The 16,574-nt window shown below is 33.2% G+C and overlaps 1 protein-coding gene across 1 annotated transcript; it reads right to left on the reverse strand.

Annotated features, from left to right (window-relative positions):
- Window positions 1-661: 661 nt before the first annotated feature.
- LOC128175752 (sugar transporter SWEET1-like) lies at window positions 662-16,099 on the reverse strand. The gene is made up of 6 exons (XM_052841590.1): window positions 15,903-16,099; window positions 6,920-6,997; window positions 6,643-6,766; window positions 3,294-3,455; window positions 2,207-2,326; window positions 662-1,839 (listed from the first exon to the last, which is right to left on the reverse strand). The coding sequence occupies exons 1-6, from the start codon at window positions 15,968-15,970 to the stop codon at window positions 1,756-1,758; spliced, it is 636 nt and encodes a 211-aa protein (XP_052697550.1). The 5' UTR covers window positions 15,971-16,099; the 3' UTR covers window positions 662-1,755.
- Window positions 16,100-16,574: the final 475 nt, after the last annotated feature.

Raw genomic sequence — 16,574 nt, forward strand, 5'->3', positions numbered from 1 at the left:
ACATGTACATGTATTTCTTTTTTATTTTTATTTCAGTTTTGGAACAATATACTTTTCACTATACTAGTATTGCTTTTGAAGCGTTTGAATCACAGTTGTATAGGCTAGACAATGTGTCAAGTTTCAGGTGTTAAGAACAATCAACAAAGAAAATTAAAAAGACAGATATTATCAGGATCATTGTCATCAGCATCATCATTGTTAGAAGCAAGTAAAGTTTGTGAACAATGTGTATTGTTCGTTTAAAGCAAATTATTGTTAAACAAACATTTCAATTCCTTTGTCCCTTACATATGACAATTAGCTGACATCAATCCTGTTTTGAAGAATATCAAGTTGGTTTCAAAAATAACATCAATATGGTGGAAATTAATTTTTAAATCATTAGACTTTGTTAAAATTGTAAATTCGCTTCTAAAAACAGTAATTGAATAAACATGAAAATGAGACAGGTAGAGAGTTAATGGTCATGGTAGTCCCAATTACTATGTTTAAAACTGCAAATTATCTAGGGGGGGGGGGGAGAAAAAAAATCTAACAAGAAATAATTTTGAAAACAATTCATATTTAGCTTATTCATGCGTAAGCATCCTTAAAGTGACAGCATTCAAATGCATTTTCATGATCACACTTTTGTTATATACATAAACCGGTATCATATAAGCAATTGGAGAACAACTAGCCCTGAAAATGTTATAACAAGATATGAGCTGTATATTAATAGAATATGGATTTCACATTAAGAAAATATAAGTAAAGCTAGCTGCATAACAACAAAAGATAAACAGAAATATATAAAACAAAATTAATGATTGTGTCTCAAAAATCAGACTTGCAATTTTGATTACAACAGTACAATAATCTAGCAAAAAACTATTACCAAGACAACCATAAATGATAAAACACTGCAAAACAATAAGCTAACTTTATAACTCATTGAATACATTTGCAATATCACATCTCAGATACTGTGAACAACTGCAAGTAATACATAAAATTCTTAGTATATAATAAGAAGGATCTGGTTAACAGGCAAATTTGTCATCATAACCAACATTGATAACACTTTTTCTTCAAAATTAAACTGGTCATAAAAAGTTGGTTTATATACCTACTGCTACCATGACAAATCAATGGTAAAACTTTGGAAGTTATTATGGGAATGTAAAACAAAAAAAATCTATACTCATGAACAAAATTTTTTTGCATAAAGAACAAAAAGGATAGCCTGAGCTTTCAAATTGAAATTCATGGAAGAATAAAGTGGGCACCCACAAAATGAGTATTATCACTAATTACAGAGTAGTAATCGAATAAATCAGGTTACATACATAACATCATCTTTGTACAGACTATTATCCAAAACTCATTCCTTCTTTATCATCAATGTGTGAAAATCAGAATCAATGGTATAAGTATTCAAATATGTCATGTTTTTTGTGTACACTTATATATATGCCCTACACAATCACATAACACATCAAAATCAATACAGGCTTTGCTTGCACTCAAAATGAGTAGCCATAATTTATCTAACAAAAATCTCTTCTGTCTCAATTGTTGAGCTTTTTTATTGGAGATATATATAATCCAGTAATTGTAAGTGCAACAGTGACTTGTTAATAAAACTTCACTACCTAAGTATCCTTATAATTTTAGATATACTATATATCACATACTGTATTAAGGCACATCTGAGAATTTCAATAAATATACATGTATTAACACTCTTTTTCTTTTACTTAATGGAGGTTTTCATTCAGTCTTCTTCTTTGAGCCATATTTCATTATACAAACCACTTTGCCTGCACTAGTAGCCAAGCCCACTATATTCGGAGACTGAAATAAAAGTACCATAAATAATAGTAATTATGAAACAGTAGCTAAGATATGACAAACACTTGCATATATATAATCCACTGGTAATAATTTTAATACCGTACATCGTTTTAACAGATAAAAGAGTTTAATACTAATAATTTATTTTTTTTATTTATTTAATTAGAGCATCGTCAATTTTCATATGATTTAGTTAGATTTTATCCGAATGTTATTATACTTACCGTAGATTTTTAAATTGGCAAGCATGTACGAATTTATTTAAGTACAGTGAAACGTCATACTTTCCAGTATGAGATATTCAAGAAATTCTTTTTAATATAAATGAGGACCAAGCATCTTAAATTTCCGACACTGGCACACTTACATATATATAGAAGTCATTTAACAGAAGGCCATAGAATAGCCACATGGTGGCACAGGCGATTCCACCAATCAACATGGAGACCGAGATATTGGCCGAACTCTGCTTCCTCATACAGTCTCTCTGAAAAAAATTAATACACATTTTAAAGGATCAAATAAAATCAATCTAATTAAAATTAGATCCTTCACGCTCTCGTATTTGATAGATTGAAATAAAATCAACATTCCATTAAAAACATTTCAAAACAGAGAGTGTACTTACTACTTGTATTCTTATTTTAATTTAATTGACTTGAAACATGGCATTTAAACATAACTAGGGGTAATGTTAGGAAGCTCACAAATGATACTCCTATAATAAATTATGTATTTCTCTAATTGAAAAGTATAAAGAATGCACCAATTTTCTTAATGTGACATTAAACTTGCACAAATGACCAAAGCTTAAGGTCAGAACATATTGTTGGGTCATAAGCAAATCACTGTTTGAAATAGGAAGCTTCTAATCATTTTCCATTACAAGATATGGACGAGACAGGACTTATGCATGTTTTGACAATGATCTGGGTCAAAATCATGGCAATTTAAACCCTCAGATCACAAGCAATCTTTGTGTGAAGTAGAAACTTCTAATTTGTCAAAGATAAAAATATGACACAAAATTTATACAATTTTTTTTCTAATGACCTTGAACTTGCCCAAATGACATTGGGTCAAAATAATGACACACCCTCGTGCTATAAGCAATCTTTGTGTGAATAGGAATTACTTCCAATGTTTCTCCATAAGAAAGATAGAGAATAGACACATATTCTGAACTTTTCTTCAAGTGACCTTAAACCGGCCAAAGTGACCTTGGGTCATATCATGACACACCCGTAGGTCATTAGCAATCTTTGCGTAAAGTAGAAACTTCCAATGTTCCTGCATAAGAAAGATAGAAACTGGAAATGATGAACAGACAGACAGACTGGACAGACTGACAAGGTGATTCCTATATACCCCCCCCCCCAAAAAAAATTATTTGGAAGGGGGGGGGGGTGGTTATAAAACTGCAGTGGTTTCTTAAATCTTATTTTAACACTTACAATTTCCATAACAGGTGTTGCCCAGGTAACTGTTGCTACAACAAACATGAACATGCCAAGCATGTTGAGTATGGCTTTTTCGTGAACCACAACGTGTATTAGATACTGATAGAAGGTCAGGAGTCCAAGTCCTGCCATGGTCGCTTGTGTCATAGGCTTGCTCTGCAAAAATATATACAGTAATGAAAAAAAATCTATATAGATAAATCGAATTGTAGACATTCACAGATTAAAATTAATTAGGTGTTGACAATCCAATCAGAGACCTAGTGCATATCTGTGTTTGAAAAAAGTCACATTTACCAGGTTAATAAAAACTAGACAACATTGAGATTGTGAGCATCTCAAAAGGTCCCGTTTAAGTACAATAGAATAAAATGAATTTCAGATAATTTTGCTTTGACCTTGACCTGTAACTTAGAAATTTTCCAGCTGGCATAGAACTTCCAATTCAATTTCATTACCCGGGCCCTTACATACAGGCATTATTTTTAGTCTGAGCAAGATTAAGAAAATGGAAACTAATTTACGGAATAAAACTGATTATAAAGAAATCCACTATGACTTTGTAGATTGGTTCAGTGCATACCCTTTGATCAAAGACACCATATGGGTGAAGTATGAGCCAGATGGAAGCAAAGGTAAAGAAGATATGCTCCCCACAAGGAATCTTGAAAATTGGTTGAAGGTCACTATACACCCTTTACTCAAAAGATCTATTTATAGGAATTATGAGCTGAAATAGGGCTATGTGGACAGTATATAAAAAGGATTTTTGTGTGATTAGACATGACCCTGACCCTTGACCTTCAAATATTGTTTAAGGTCACTGCACACCATTTAACCATTGACACTCTGTGAGTGAAGTATGAGCCAGATTAATTGGACCAAGGAGAAATAAGATATGCCCCGGACACGGACTTAACATATAATCCTGCTATGACCTTAACCTTAGACCTTAGAAACAAAGTTCTAGATCACTGCACCACTGTCGTGTATCCGAGCCGGTAGTGACATGTTTGGATAACGTGAAAATGGCGTATCCATTAATTGCAAAAACAATGAGTGTTGTGTTCTTTTATCTATCGACAATGAGGTAAATATTAATTAAAACAATCTTAACAGTCGTTCATATTTTTCTTACGGGTTTGCAGTTGAAAAGAGCGAGTGTTATTTTTGTTCATCGTAAATAAAAACGACTTATTTTTAGGAATATCAATCGTTAACGTGCCATTTTAACGCTAAATCCAAGATCTATTTCGAGATAACGTAGATAATATAACACATTCTAAAAATCTGAAGCAGCCAAAATTAATTTGAAAGATTACTCTAACCAAATGAAATCAATTCAATATATTTTTAATACACTTATATGTATAAAAATAGCAATAACTTCATGCACCTGCTAAATAAAAAGTACGGTTTGGATTAACGAATTATTCCGGTTTGGATGATAAAATATAAATTGTGCAAATGGTACGGTTTAAATAATTTTAAGATATAGCATTTTTTATATTTCAGACAAAAATGAAACAGCTTGCCTTTTATCGGTGTGCAACTGTGGGTCTGCTAAGTCATATTTCCTCTGTTGTTAAAAATAGTTGGTCCAAAAAATCCAAGTGATGACGAGACCTGAGTAAACGTCGCCATTTTAATTTTTTAATCATAATTTCCACCAGAAAATCAAAACGATAAATATGTATCTATGTATATTAATGATCAAGAAGTTTTGTTGATTTTTTCAATGAACAAACTAAAATAATAAAATTGATTACACAATATACCGGTATTTTACATTCCACTGATTTCATTTCCAATGTATATTGCTAATCTGTTCATAATTTTGTACATGCATGTTAGTTAAAATCCATAACCAATATTTAGTTCTTTTGTATTGCAATTACCCCTTTTCCATATCACAGCCTGCATCAGCCCTTCACCAATATCAACCCTCGGGCCTACGGCCCTCGGGCTGATATTGGAGTTGGTATAATTCTGTCTTTTGACTGATCTCTTTTGACATCGTTTACAGCATATAAAGTTAGCCTCATGACTTGATCAAAACTGTCGTAAACACATGTTTATATTTGTGTCGTAAAGATTTTGGTAAGGCTGAATCTTTCTAAATTAATATCGATTGAATGATTATGCAACAGACTTAACATATATGTAAAACACTCTGTATGCAATTTTTATAATTAAGCCAAGTTATTTTGAGCTTGTATCGTGTAAAATTGAAATTCAAATTACGGTATATAAAGTTTTGTTGACTTAAATATGCAAGTCTTTCAAAGTGTATGTTTATTTCTTTAAACAATGTGAATTCAAAGGTCAAATGTCACACGACGATCTCCAAGATATTGAAAGCATGCTTTGCAATGAGGGCATGTGCATCGCACAGTAGCGATGCAATTCCCCTTCGCGAAAATATAATTAAAAGAACAGTTTAAACTCTTATATATTAACCACATCCAAACCGTATCAGATGCGCATCCAAACCGTTCCTATTTGGAAAAACAAGGTCATCCAAACCTGTTCCGTTGTTCACAATTAATCGACATAAACTGCTTGTTTACATAATTTTCACATAAACTTCGTAGAAATTTAAAGATTGAATATGCTTTTAAATAGATTTGACGATCTCATTAATGTAAAAGTAAACAATGTAAGCGTTAAATAACACGAAAACTTATCAAGAAACAAACGGTGCCGCCATTTTCACGTTATCCAAACATGTCACTACCGGCGCGGATACACGACAGTGTGCACACCTTTACTAAAAGGCACTCTGTGGGTGAAGTATGAGCCAGATTGGGCCAAGGGGAGAGGCAAGGGAACCCGGATGAACAGACTGATCATTATAGGGTGCCTGCAGTAAATAAGTGGGGCCCTAATAAATGATTTCCAGCATTATTTCTGTTGTTAAAATTATAAATTAAAATGGTCTTTCTGATTTTTTAAGGGGTAAAATTTTATAAAATCAAAATCCTTTGGAGTCAAGCAGAATGACCTTGTCCCTTCACCAAAATCTAATTTTTTAATGGTACATGACCAAATAATAACTATCCAACTAGTATGGTTCAAAGATAAAGCTAAGTTTCAAAGTTGAGAGGGGTTGACAAAAAATCTTGACAGAGAAAGGATGATGATCTGGTGGAGGTACCAGAAAAACTTGAAAGATTGTCAATTTTTCTTTTACATTTTAAAGCTAGCCCAAGATCTACAATTAATGCTGTAATATCAATGATGTTGATAACACTCCCTGCTCATGCAAAAGCTTCATTAAATCTGTTTTCCTTCCCCTCCGCAAAAAGATTGTCTACTGTGTTTGATAATTAGTCCTACGCACCTTAGGTTGACTGACGAGTATAATTGTCATCACAAACACAGCCTGGAAGACTGCACACACCCAGTTAATGGTGATCAGAGCATCGTTGTTCAGGATCTGTCCATAAACTATTCCAGCAAAGGCGCTTAAAATTAAAAACAAACATCAATTACCTCTTTTTATTAATGCAACCCCAGAAAATGTAGGAAGAGACTAGACTGTTCACAGCTAGTGCTGCCGATGCATGGTCTATGGACAGAAAAAAAAAGTACCGCAGAGAAGGCTAATTAGTACTTACTTTAAGAGACCTAATAAACAGAATATATAGTTCATCTTATTAGGGTCCCTGGATTTGTACACAGCTATACATGCTGGGCTACAAAAAACAAGTATTGAAATTAATACATGCACTTAATTCATTACAAAAATCTACATGCATTAATTGATGATACAGATACCAATTGACCAATTAAGTCTATATACATATGCTATGTTACATCAATCATTTTGTGTCATTTGCTTAACATGTGAGGAAATATATATATACAAGAATACATAATATTCAATGATTGCCATGTCCAAAAATGGAGAGGACTGAGAAAAGTTTCTCAATCCCCAGTCTCTGTAGACTGCACAATAATTGACAATAATAATGTAGCACGTACTGATTTTTAGGGGGAACTGTACTATTGCCCATTTCTAACAATTTTTGAGACTGATTTCCAGCTAAAAGCGCACACAAATATATAGGTGTAAACAAATTGAACCCTCCTGAGCCCTTCATTTATTATTCATCACCAGTTGCATTGATCTGTTGCAATTCCAAAATTGCTCTCTCTTGCCTCAAGTGGTGAATCATAATGCAGAGAAAGAAAGCCATTAGCGAGTACATTTCATTCATTCTTTATTCAATTCCAAGGTTTTACAGCCTATAAAAATGATGTAAAATGGTCATTCTTTGACAACAACTCCATGCAACCAAACACAACATAATATTCTCTCACTGAATAAAAGCAAATTATGCAAGTGAACAAAAGTCTGAGTTGATTATATTAACAGTTCTATATGAATAATTGGATCTTGGCTCTTGGGGATTCATGGATACACAGAATATTTTTAGGTCCCTTGGCAGTGACATCATTCTTTGTTGCAATATGCTTTAAACTTTATGTCTGCATAACAAACTCTAATTTAAGATTTAAACCAATGTTCAGATAATGGCCAAATCAAATAATTTGTTGGCCATGCAGAGGTGTTTGTCAACTCCTCTTCTGATCTTTATTTATGTACATGTAAAAGATGATTGGATTTATTAACCCTAGCTTAGCTTGCAAAATTTAACATCAAAGTCCCCACTTTTAATATGAAACATTAATAAACAAGAGGCCCAGGGGCCACATTGCTCACCTGAGCAACAATTTCCTTAACTCTGATCAAATTAGCAGTACAGTTTCAAAATATCTTAACAACTAAGTACAGTAGATCTTGCTAAAAAAAAAAAATTCAAAATCTGCCAATTTTCATCCACATCTTTTTTGTTTGGTAAATACCAAGCCCTTTTATTGTTGTACATGTAAGAAGATTTTTCTCTATTCCTATATACCCCCCCCCCCCCCATTTCATGGCCCCACTTTTCTCTAGGGAATCATGGTTTCATCAAACTTAACTCTTTTCCCCTTAGAGGTTTCTATCCTTTAACCCTTAATGACACGTTTTGACGACCCTGGCCATATCCTTAATGACGACTTTTGACGCACCCTATATACAGCTCTTAATTAGACCCCTCAACACCTGTTGTTTATTATAAACATTGACCGGTATACACCTGGCCATGTATACGGATGGTTGTTCACTGATTCTAAATAAAGATATCACGTGATTTACTTGTGTATGGTGGCGTGATGCATTACTACAATAAACAAAGATGGCGGACTACGATGCGGACATCGCACATGTTTTCACTTTTTGTTTATAATCAAGTTTAGAGGCAGAATTTTCTAGATTTATTGGTAGCGAGATTAAAAGATGAAAGCCAGATGTCAAATTCATGCAAAATTTTGTGGAAAAATCTGTGTAGTTACAGAAAACGGAACATAAGGTGTGCATTACCTGCAACCCCTAAATACACTAATATACCGATAAATTTGTATTTTTTCAAAAAGTCAACACACTTATTTAGTTAACATGCTAGATTTATCAAATCCTCTTACACCATTTATCATGTTTATTGGGAAAAAAACGTAAATATAAGTCTGAAAACGATAGACATGAATTGAAAAGTCAGCCACAGGTACATTTAATTATTTACTATCAAAAAAAGAATTCCAGGATGATAATGGAATCTTTCTATAAAAGTTATTAAATAATTATATGTAATAAATACATTTTTAAATATGTTTATCAAGTATCTGTTGTCAAATTATTCTTAATAAAACTTTAATGTAGAACACTCAGTTTTATTTTCATATACCTGTTAGCACCTGTATTGCATTATTAGTGACTTAAAAAAAAAAAAATTTCAATGAATATTAAAATTTTAATTTATTACAAATCCATTGATATATAATTGTGTTTGATTTGCTAAGACCTGTAATAAGTCTATTCAAAAACACACACCAGCTGTTTTCAGTTCATCTGAAAACAGTCTAAGGGTAGCCCAGGGTAGAGTGTTAAGGATATGGCCTATGCGTCAAAAGGTGGCATTAAGGGGTAAAGAGTTAAATCTGCATAACCTGTGCTTTCAAACTAAGTATTGAGTTTTGGATAGAAAACTTTCCCAGAATATTTTTAAAGATTTCCTCTATATATTCCTATGTAAAAATTCAAACTGCCATCGCGGCCCCGCCCTACCACTAGGGACTGTGATTTTGCAAACTTGAATTTACACTACCCAAGGATGCCTCTACACACGTTCAAGCTTTTCTGGCCAAATAGTTTTTAAAAAGAAGATTTTTAAAGATTTTCTCTATATATTCCTATGTAAAAATTCATCCCCCATTTTGGCCTCAACCCTACCCCTAGACTATTATTTAAACAAACTTAAATCTATACGATCTGGGTATGCTTCCACTTAAATATGGGCTTTCCTGGCCTAATAGTTCTTGAGAAGAAGACTTTTAAATATTTTCTTTATATATAAAAATTTATCCCCCATTGTGACCCCGCCCTACCCCCAGGTACGATGACTTGAACAAACTTAAATCTACATAAACTGAGAATGGTTACACGCCAATTTGAGCTTTCTTGGCCTAAAAGTTTTTGAGAAGATTAGATTTTCTCTTTATATTCCTATGTAAAAATCTATCCCCCCATTGTGGCCCCACCATACCCCTAGGGACCATGATTTGAATAAACTTGAATCTACACTACCTGAGGATGCTTCCATTTTAATTTGAGCTTTTCTGGCCTAATAGTTTTTGAGAAGACTTTTAATTATTTCCTCTATATATATTCCTATGTAAAACTTGATCCCCCTCTTGTGACCCCCCTCTATCCCCGGGGACCATGTTTTGAACAAACTTGAATCTACACTACTTGAGGATGCTTCCATTTTTAATTTGAGCTTTCCTGGCCTAATAGTTTTTGAGAAGAAGTTTTTTAAAGATTTTCACTATATATTTCTATGTAAAACTTCACCCCCCCTCTTGTGGCCCCACCATACCCCCAGGGACTATGATTTGAACAAACTTGAGTCTACACTACCTGAGGATGCTTCCATTTTAATTTGAGCTTTTCTGGCCTATAGTTTTTGAGAAGAAGATTTTTTAAGATTTCCTCTATATATTCCTATGTAAAACTTGATCCCCCAATTGTGGCCCCACCCTACCCCCGGGGCCATGATTTGAACAAACTTGAATCTACACTACTTGAGGATGCTTCCATTTTAATTTTAGCATTTCGGCCCAATAGTTTTTGAGAAAAAGATTTTTAAAGATTTTCTCTATATATATATATTCTTATGTAAAACTTGATCCCCCAATTGTGGCCCCACCCTACCCCCAGGGACCATGATTTGAACAAACTTGAATCTTCACTACCTGAGAATGCTTCCATTTTAATTTGAGCTTTTCTGGCATGATAGTTTTTGAGAAGCAGATTTTTAAAGATTTTCTCTATATATTCCTATGTAAAACTTGATCCCCCAATTGTGGCCCCACCCTACCCCTGGGGACAATGATTTGAACAAACTTGAATCTACACTACTTGAGGATGCTTCCATTTTAATTTGAGCTTTTCTGGCCTAATAGTTTTTGAGAAGAAGATTTTTAAAGATTTTCTCTATATATTCCTATGTAAAACTTGATCCCCCTATTGTTGCCCCCCTCTACCCCCGGGGAACATGATTTGAACAAACTTGAATCTACACTACCCGAGGATGCCTCCACACAAGTTTAAGCTTTTCTTGGCAAATAGTTTTTAAGAAGAAGATTTTTGAAAAATACCAACAAATTTTCAATAATCTCAAGAGGGCGTGGCCCTTCATTTGAACAAACTTGAGAATGCCCTTCACCTAGTGATGCTTTGTGCCAAATTTGGTTGAAATCTGCCCAGTGGTTCTGGAGAAGAAGAAGAAAATGTAAAAAGTTTACAACGACAACGCCACCGACAACGCCAACGACAACGACAACGGACAAATTTTGATCAGAAAAGCTCACTTGAGCTCTCAGCTCAGGTGAGCTAAAAAGGACATGAAACGGAATGTGTTTTGCCTTTTACCTCTAACCTTTTAACCATATTTCAAGGTCATTACAATACACTTTACTTGCAGGCGCTAGACCATTTTTGGTTACACTTATAAACCAATAGGACATAGAGGGAAAATATTCAAGAATTTTTTCTAACTCTGCTGCTGATTTTACCCTTTTACCCATAAGAATGATTTGGTTTAACAGTTGGTATGCTCCCCAGATTGTGACAATGAGTAAGAAAACATTATCTATGGACTTAACGATTTAAAACCATTTTTTAACCATAACTTTTAGGAAACTTGGATTAAAGGTTACTAGCACATGCTTTATGAACTACAAGGACTCTATGAATGAATTTAGAGCCAAATTGGGCCAAGTGGGAGAGAAAAGTACAATTTTAATAACTAAGTGGTATCTTAATGATGGATGGCCACATTGATCCCAATATGGCTTTTATATAATACTAAGTTGTTGTTTTTTTAGTTTTAATTAAGTGCAGTTCTGAATTATATTATAGTCAACGGAAGTCATACTAGAGAAATAGCTGCACATCCATTACAAATTACAAATGAGGTGCTTTAAACTCTACATGTAACTCCTACCATAAAAATAACAGAGCTCTAAAACATATTTCAAGTGGCTTTTTAAATTTTACTGTTTCTGCTGTTTACTCAATTATGGTATGAATTATGCGATAATTATGAATTTAAATGTATGTCTGAAGAAAGCAAATAGCATCCAATGAAATGGAATGAATTTTTTAACTGCAGCTTGTCTGCTTCTAGCCTTTGCTTGTTTTAACCATTACTTCATATATCTAACATCAGCTGTAATATATTTAAATCAACATATTCATCAAATTTATTTAATATATTACCTGATATCATCTTTATTAACCAAAACTTTTCACTGTATTACGTTATGTATGAAAACAAGAATTCCAAACATGTATAAGACTTAATATTAATTGGTAAATATTTCTCTGGTTTGATACCATTTAATCATGTCCATCAGTTTTTATTTTCTACCAAGACAGGCCATTCCTTGCATCTCTGCTATGGCTATTGATAATGAAATGGTCTGAGTTTACATTAAATCTTGGGGTTGTGCGAAGGTTATGAGAAGCCATAGGAAATGATCAACGACCAACAAATTAGAGAATCCTGTGAAATGAGCAATCTATTAATCAACGTACATATGATTCCATCTCCAATTACAGACATTCCCTTGATGCAGATCAATACAATGCCAGGCCGAATCAAAATAAACAGAGTTCGACTGCCTATCTCATAGCTAGCTTAATTGTATTCATCACCATTCAACTGTGTCATCAAGGGATGTAAAGCCTGAATGAGCAAAACTGTGGTTTGAACTATTGATTGATCGAACAATTATGTATTCTTTTTCACACAATGCTATGGTTAATAATGGTTTAGATGGAAATCTTGATAAGTTAGATTCATTGCAAAAGTTGCCATTTCTAATTATTTACCACTTATTTAATACTGCTGGATCATTGAAAAGGGTGGCCATTTCAAAGGGCCTAAGTTTTATAAGCAAGAAACAACGAGGATGAAAGGGACTTGTAAAGAAAATTAATGCTTTGACCTTAACTTTGAAATTAATTCAGAGACATTCAAACCCTCTAATAAAAACCATTGATTTGCTGGATGAAGTATGATGATCGAACTATAAATAGGACTTATAAGAGAAAGAAAATATACTCCAAACAATGATTTCACACAGAGATCTTTGGCAAACCTTGACCTTCGAGCAATAAATTTGGTTCAAGGTCACTGCACATCCTTTTTCATGTATTCATAATGAGCACCCATTGGGTGATGTATGGGCTGAACAGGACAGGACTGAACAGGAGAAAAAATATACTACAGAAAAAAAAAAAGTTAACTAACATTGATTACATCCTTGACTTAAGATCTAGAGTCTTAACTCAAAATTGCTGTTCACCCTTTAATAATCCTTGATCTCTCTTTTTGGGTGAAGGATAGGCCATATCTCAGGTGTATCAGAAAAAAAACCAAGTCCTCTGTACAAAGGAATTATGTACATTTATGAACAAAACTACATTCAGTGGGAATATATAACAAGTTAATTGCATATAATTCATTTGATTAAAAAAGAAGAGTCATCCAATTCTCAGACAACAAAGATGTAGTCTTCGAAAAAAGCACCTCCTGTTTTAAAATAGGATTTAACAAATTCTCTCCCTCTCTCTCTCTCTCTCTCTCTCTCTCTCTCTCTCTCTCTCAAACTAGAAACTTTTCTACGTTTATTTTATGAACTATTTGTAAACACATATTTCTTTAATGATATATACAGATGTGTTGGAAAAATACAATAAAAATGTTGAAAAATAAAATCTTTCAGAATTAGAATGATATTTTATTGAGCATGATCTATTTGTAGGCACGTCAATTTTTTTTGGTATATACAGCTGTGTTGAAAAGTTACAATCAAACTGTTTAAAAATATTAACATCTTTTGGGATAAGAGTGATATTTTATCAAGTATAATCTTTCTGCCAAAAAAAAACAAAAAAACATCAACTTGTAAAATAAAATTAATGTTTAATCGAATGAAAAATTTGGAATAGAAATATCAAAAATAGTTAACTGATGGAAGTTTTAAATGCCATATTTAAAATACCTATTAAGTGCAAAATGAAATCATATTGAAACAAAACCTAATGGACTTATTCATTAGTTTGTGGTTTGAACGTTTATTTATCTCCCCCAAAAGAAGGGATAGGAGAATAACAAGAGGCCTATGGTCACATTGCTCACCTGATCACCAATAGAAATCAAAGGCCGGAACGGCCACAAAGGCGTCGAGCTGACATTTTCTTTTATAAAGATTTATAAATTGATATCAATAATTTGAATTTTGGTACTATTAGTCATACATCATTGCTACAAAATCACTATAAACGTTTATCGCTTACATTTATTTTGGAGGCCGTGCCCAATAACAAATAAATTTACATATCAAATTTTATTTATATCGGGAACAGTCTCCAATTCAATTATAAGCAATAATTTAGTGAATGTTTACACGTACCTTATTGTATTAATCCACCATTCTTGATTAGGCAAATTTATACTTATGCAATGAGTTGTCAATAACCAGGGAGGCAAAATTGGATTTTTTGTACACAATGCAGTTGAATAAAAGGAATAATAATCTTGTAATACGTTTAATATATTAACTTATTTCTTGTGCACATTTAAAAGGCGGTGCAGAGCATGAATTTTTGGACGATTGCCAATCCAGAAGATCGCTAGAAGGCTGCTGAGCAGTAGCTCGACGCCTTAAAAATAAAACCAGCTTTATGAAGTCATATCCAAAATATCAGGACAATGAATGAGTAGAATAGATCCTGTAATAAATTTTTTTTTTTTTACAGATGTTCTTATGCTAAGCCCCTTTTGTAACTAGTTGATTTCATAGTTATATCACATATTGAGTACTGCCATTCTCAAAAAGTTCTTAAACAACAGTTCATATAAACATTAACTTATAAACTGAAATCTGCAAAATGTTTTTCTTATGTTTTGTGTCATTTTTATGTCATATATATAGATCAAACATTAACATACACATATTGTCTAATTTACTACTTTTTCAAACCATCAGCACACATTTTTAACCATTAAACTCTAATCTATATTGATTTTGCATTTTATCAAATTTTACACAAAAATAGCTATTTAATATTATTATTATTACAGTATTATAATTGTTATTATTTACCTCTTCAATTTTATCCTAAATCAGAAACTTTAATACTTGTCATAAATGCATAAATCTGTATGACATTACGTTTCATTTTGTGCCATATTTTAATTTACAATTAAAACATAATATTACATAAATAGTGCCTGTTTGGGAGGGTAACAGTTGAAATTAACACCCCGAGGAAACCATTGTCAACCAACAATGCTTTTATATAGAAATGATGTGAATTCTACTGCGAACCGTACGCACATAATTTACGCGCATGTAACAATTCGTTATGTTACCCATTGCCAAGTGTGTTGCTAACGCTGAGGGTAATAGAACGGATTATCAACTGTGTCTAAACCAATCAGATTTCAGTATTTAACATGAAAGTATAATAATATATATTGTCTAATATTCAGCACATTGTATTTTTTCTATCTATACTGCAGCTGATGAATCAACTTTTTATAACAAATTTACAAACTAAATTGTTCTTTTATTAAGTGCCTAAAATCAACATTAGTAGATCAATTATGAGACAATCTTTCCAACATTATCTTTTCCTCCATAGGAATTGTTACTCTAACTTCCTTATTTTATCTCAGTCTCACTGATAAGGCAGTCACCCCCCCCCCCCCCCCCCCTCCTTAGAGTGGACAGTGTTTATCAGACAGTCGCTATATATCTCATCGTACTTCAACACTGATAAGACCATGACTGTGATGCAATTACCAACTGCATTCACAAGGATACTATCTACACTGAATTTAACTTAAATTAAAAGCATGCCGCGTCATCAGTAACTTCAGATTGTGTAGTGCATTCGACCTTAAATTATCATGATTGACTTACATTGCACTAATCATCATTAGATAGGTGACGACCTGGGTCCCCAGTTCCACCATCTGAAACACCTCCATCGTGGTACACTTTATACCTGTCCGATCTCACCTGTCCCTGGTCTGAATGGACTTTCTCTGACCTACTTGTCAAACATGATTAGAAGTTGCCCGCACGTGTCTTCCGTCAAAATAAACAACTTACCCACAGAGCGAGTTGTCGTTCTTTTAACTCGCCGAGGCGTGGATCTGTGCATAGTGGGCGGGTCTTAGTTAAACAAAACGGGGGGGGGGGGGGGGGGGTCTTATGATTCCACAATCTATCACAGATCAAAGCTCGCAGAGATCTGTATTTTACTCTTATCGATTTTTCCAAACCATTACACACATTGAAGTGGAGAGAGAGAGATAGATTTTGGACTGGAATTGGATGTGAATATTTGGTAAGTCTACATAAACCACAAAAACAAAAAAAAACAAACAAATTTTAATCTAAATTGACATAAACATAATATACATAAATATGTACATTTATACCCCCATCAAATTTATTTCGGGAAACACAAATACAAGAATTTGATTTTTGTTGCCCATGAACGTTACTCTCCAAAATAGGAATAATATATTTTCGAACTACAGTTTTTCGAATGGGAATAACAAGTTCTCTCTCTCTCTCTCTCTCTCT

This window comes from Crassostrea angulata, chromosome 3, assembly GCF_025612915.1.
Source record: "Crassostrea angulata isolate pt1a10 chromosome 3, ASM2561291v2, whole genome shotgun sequence".
NCBI lineage: Eukaryota > Metazoa > Mollusca > Bivalvia > Ostreida > Ostreidae > Magallana > Magallana angulata.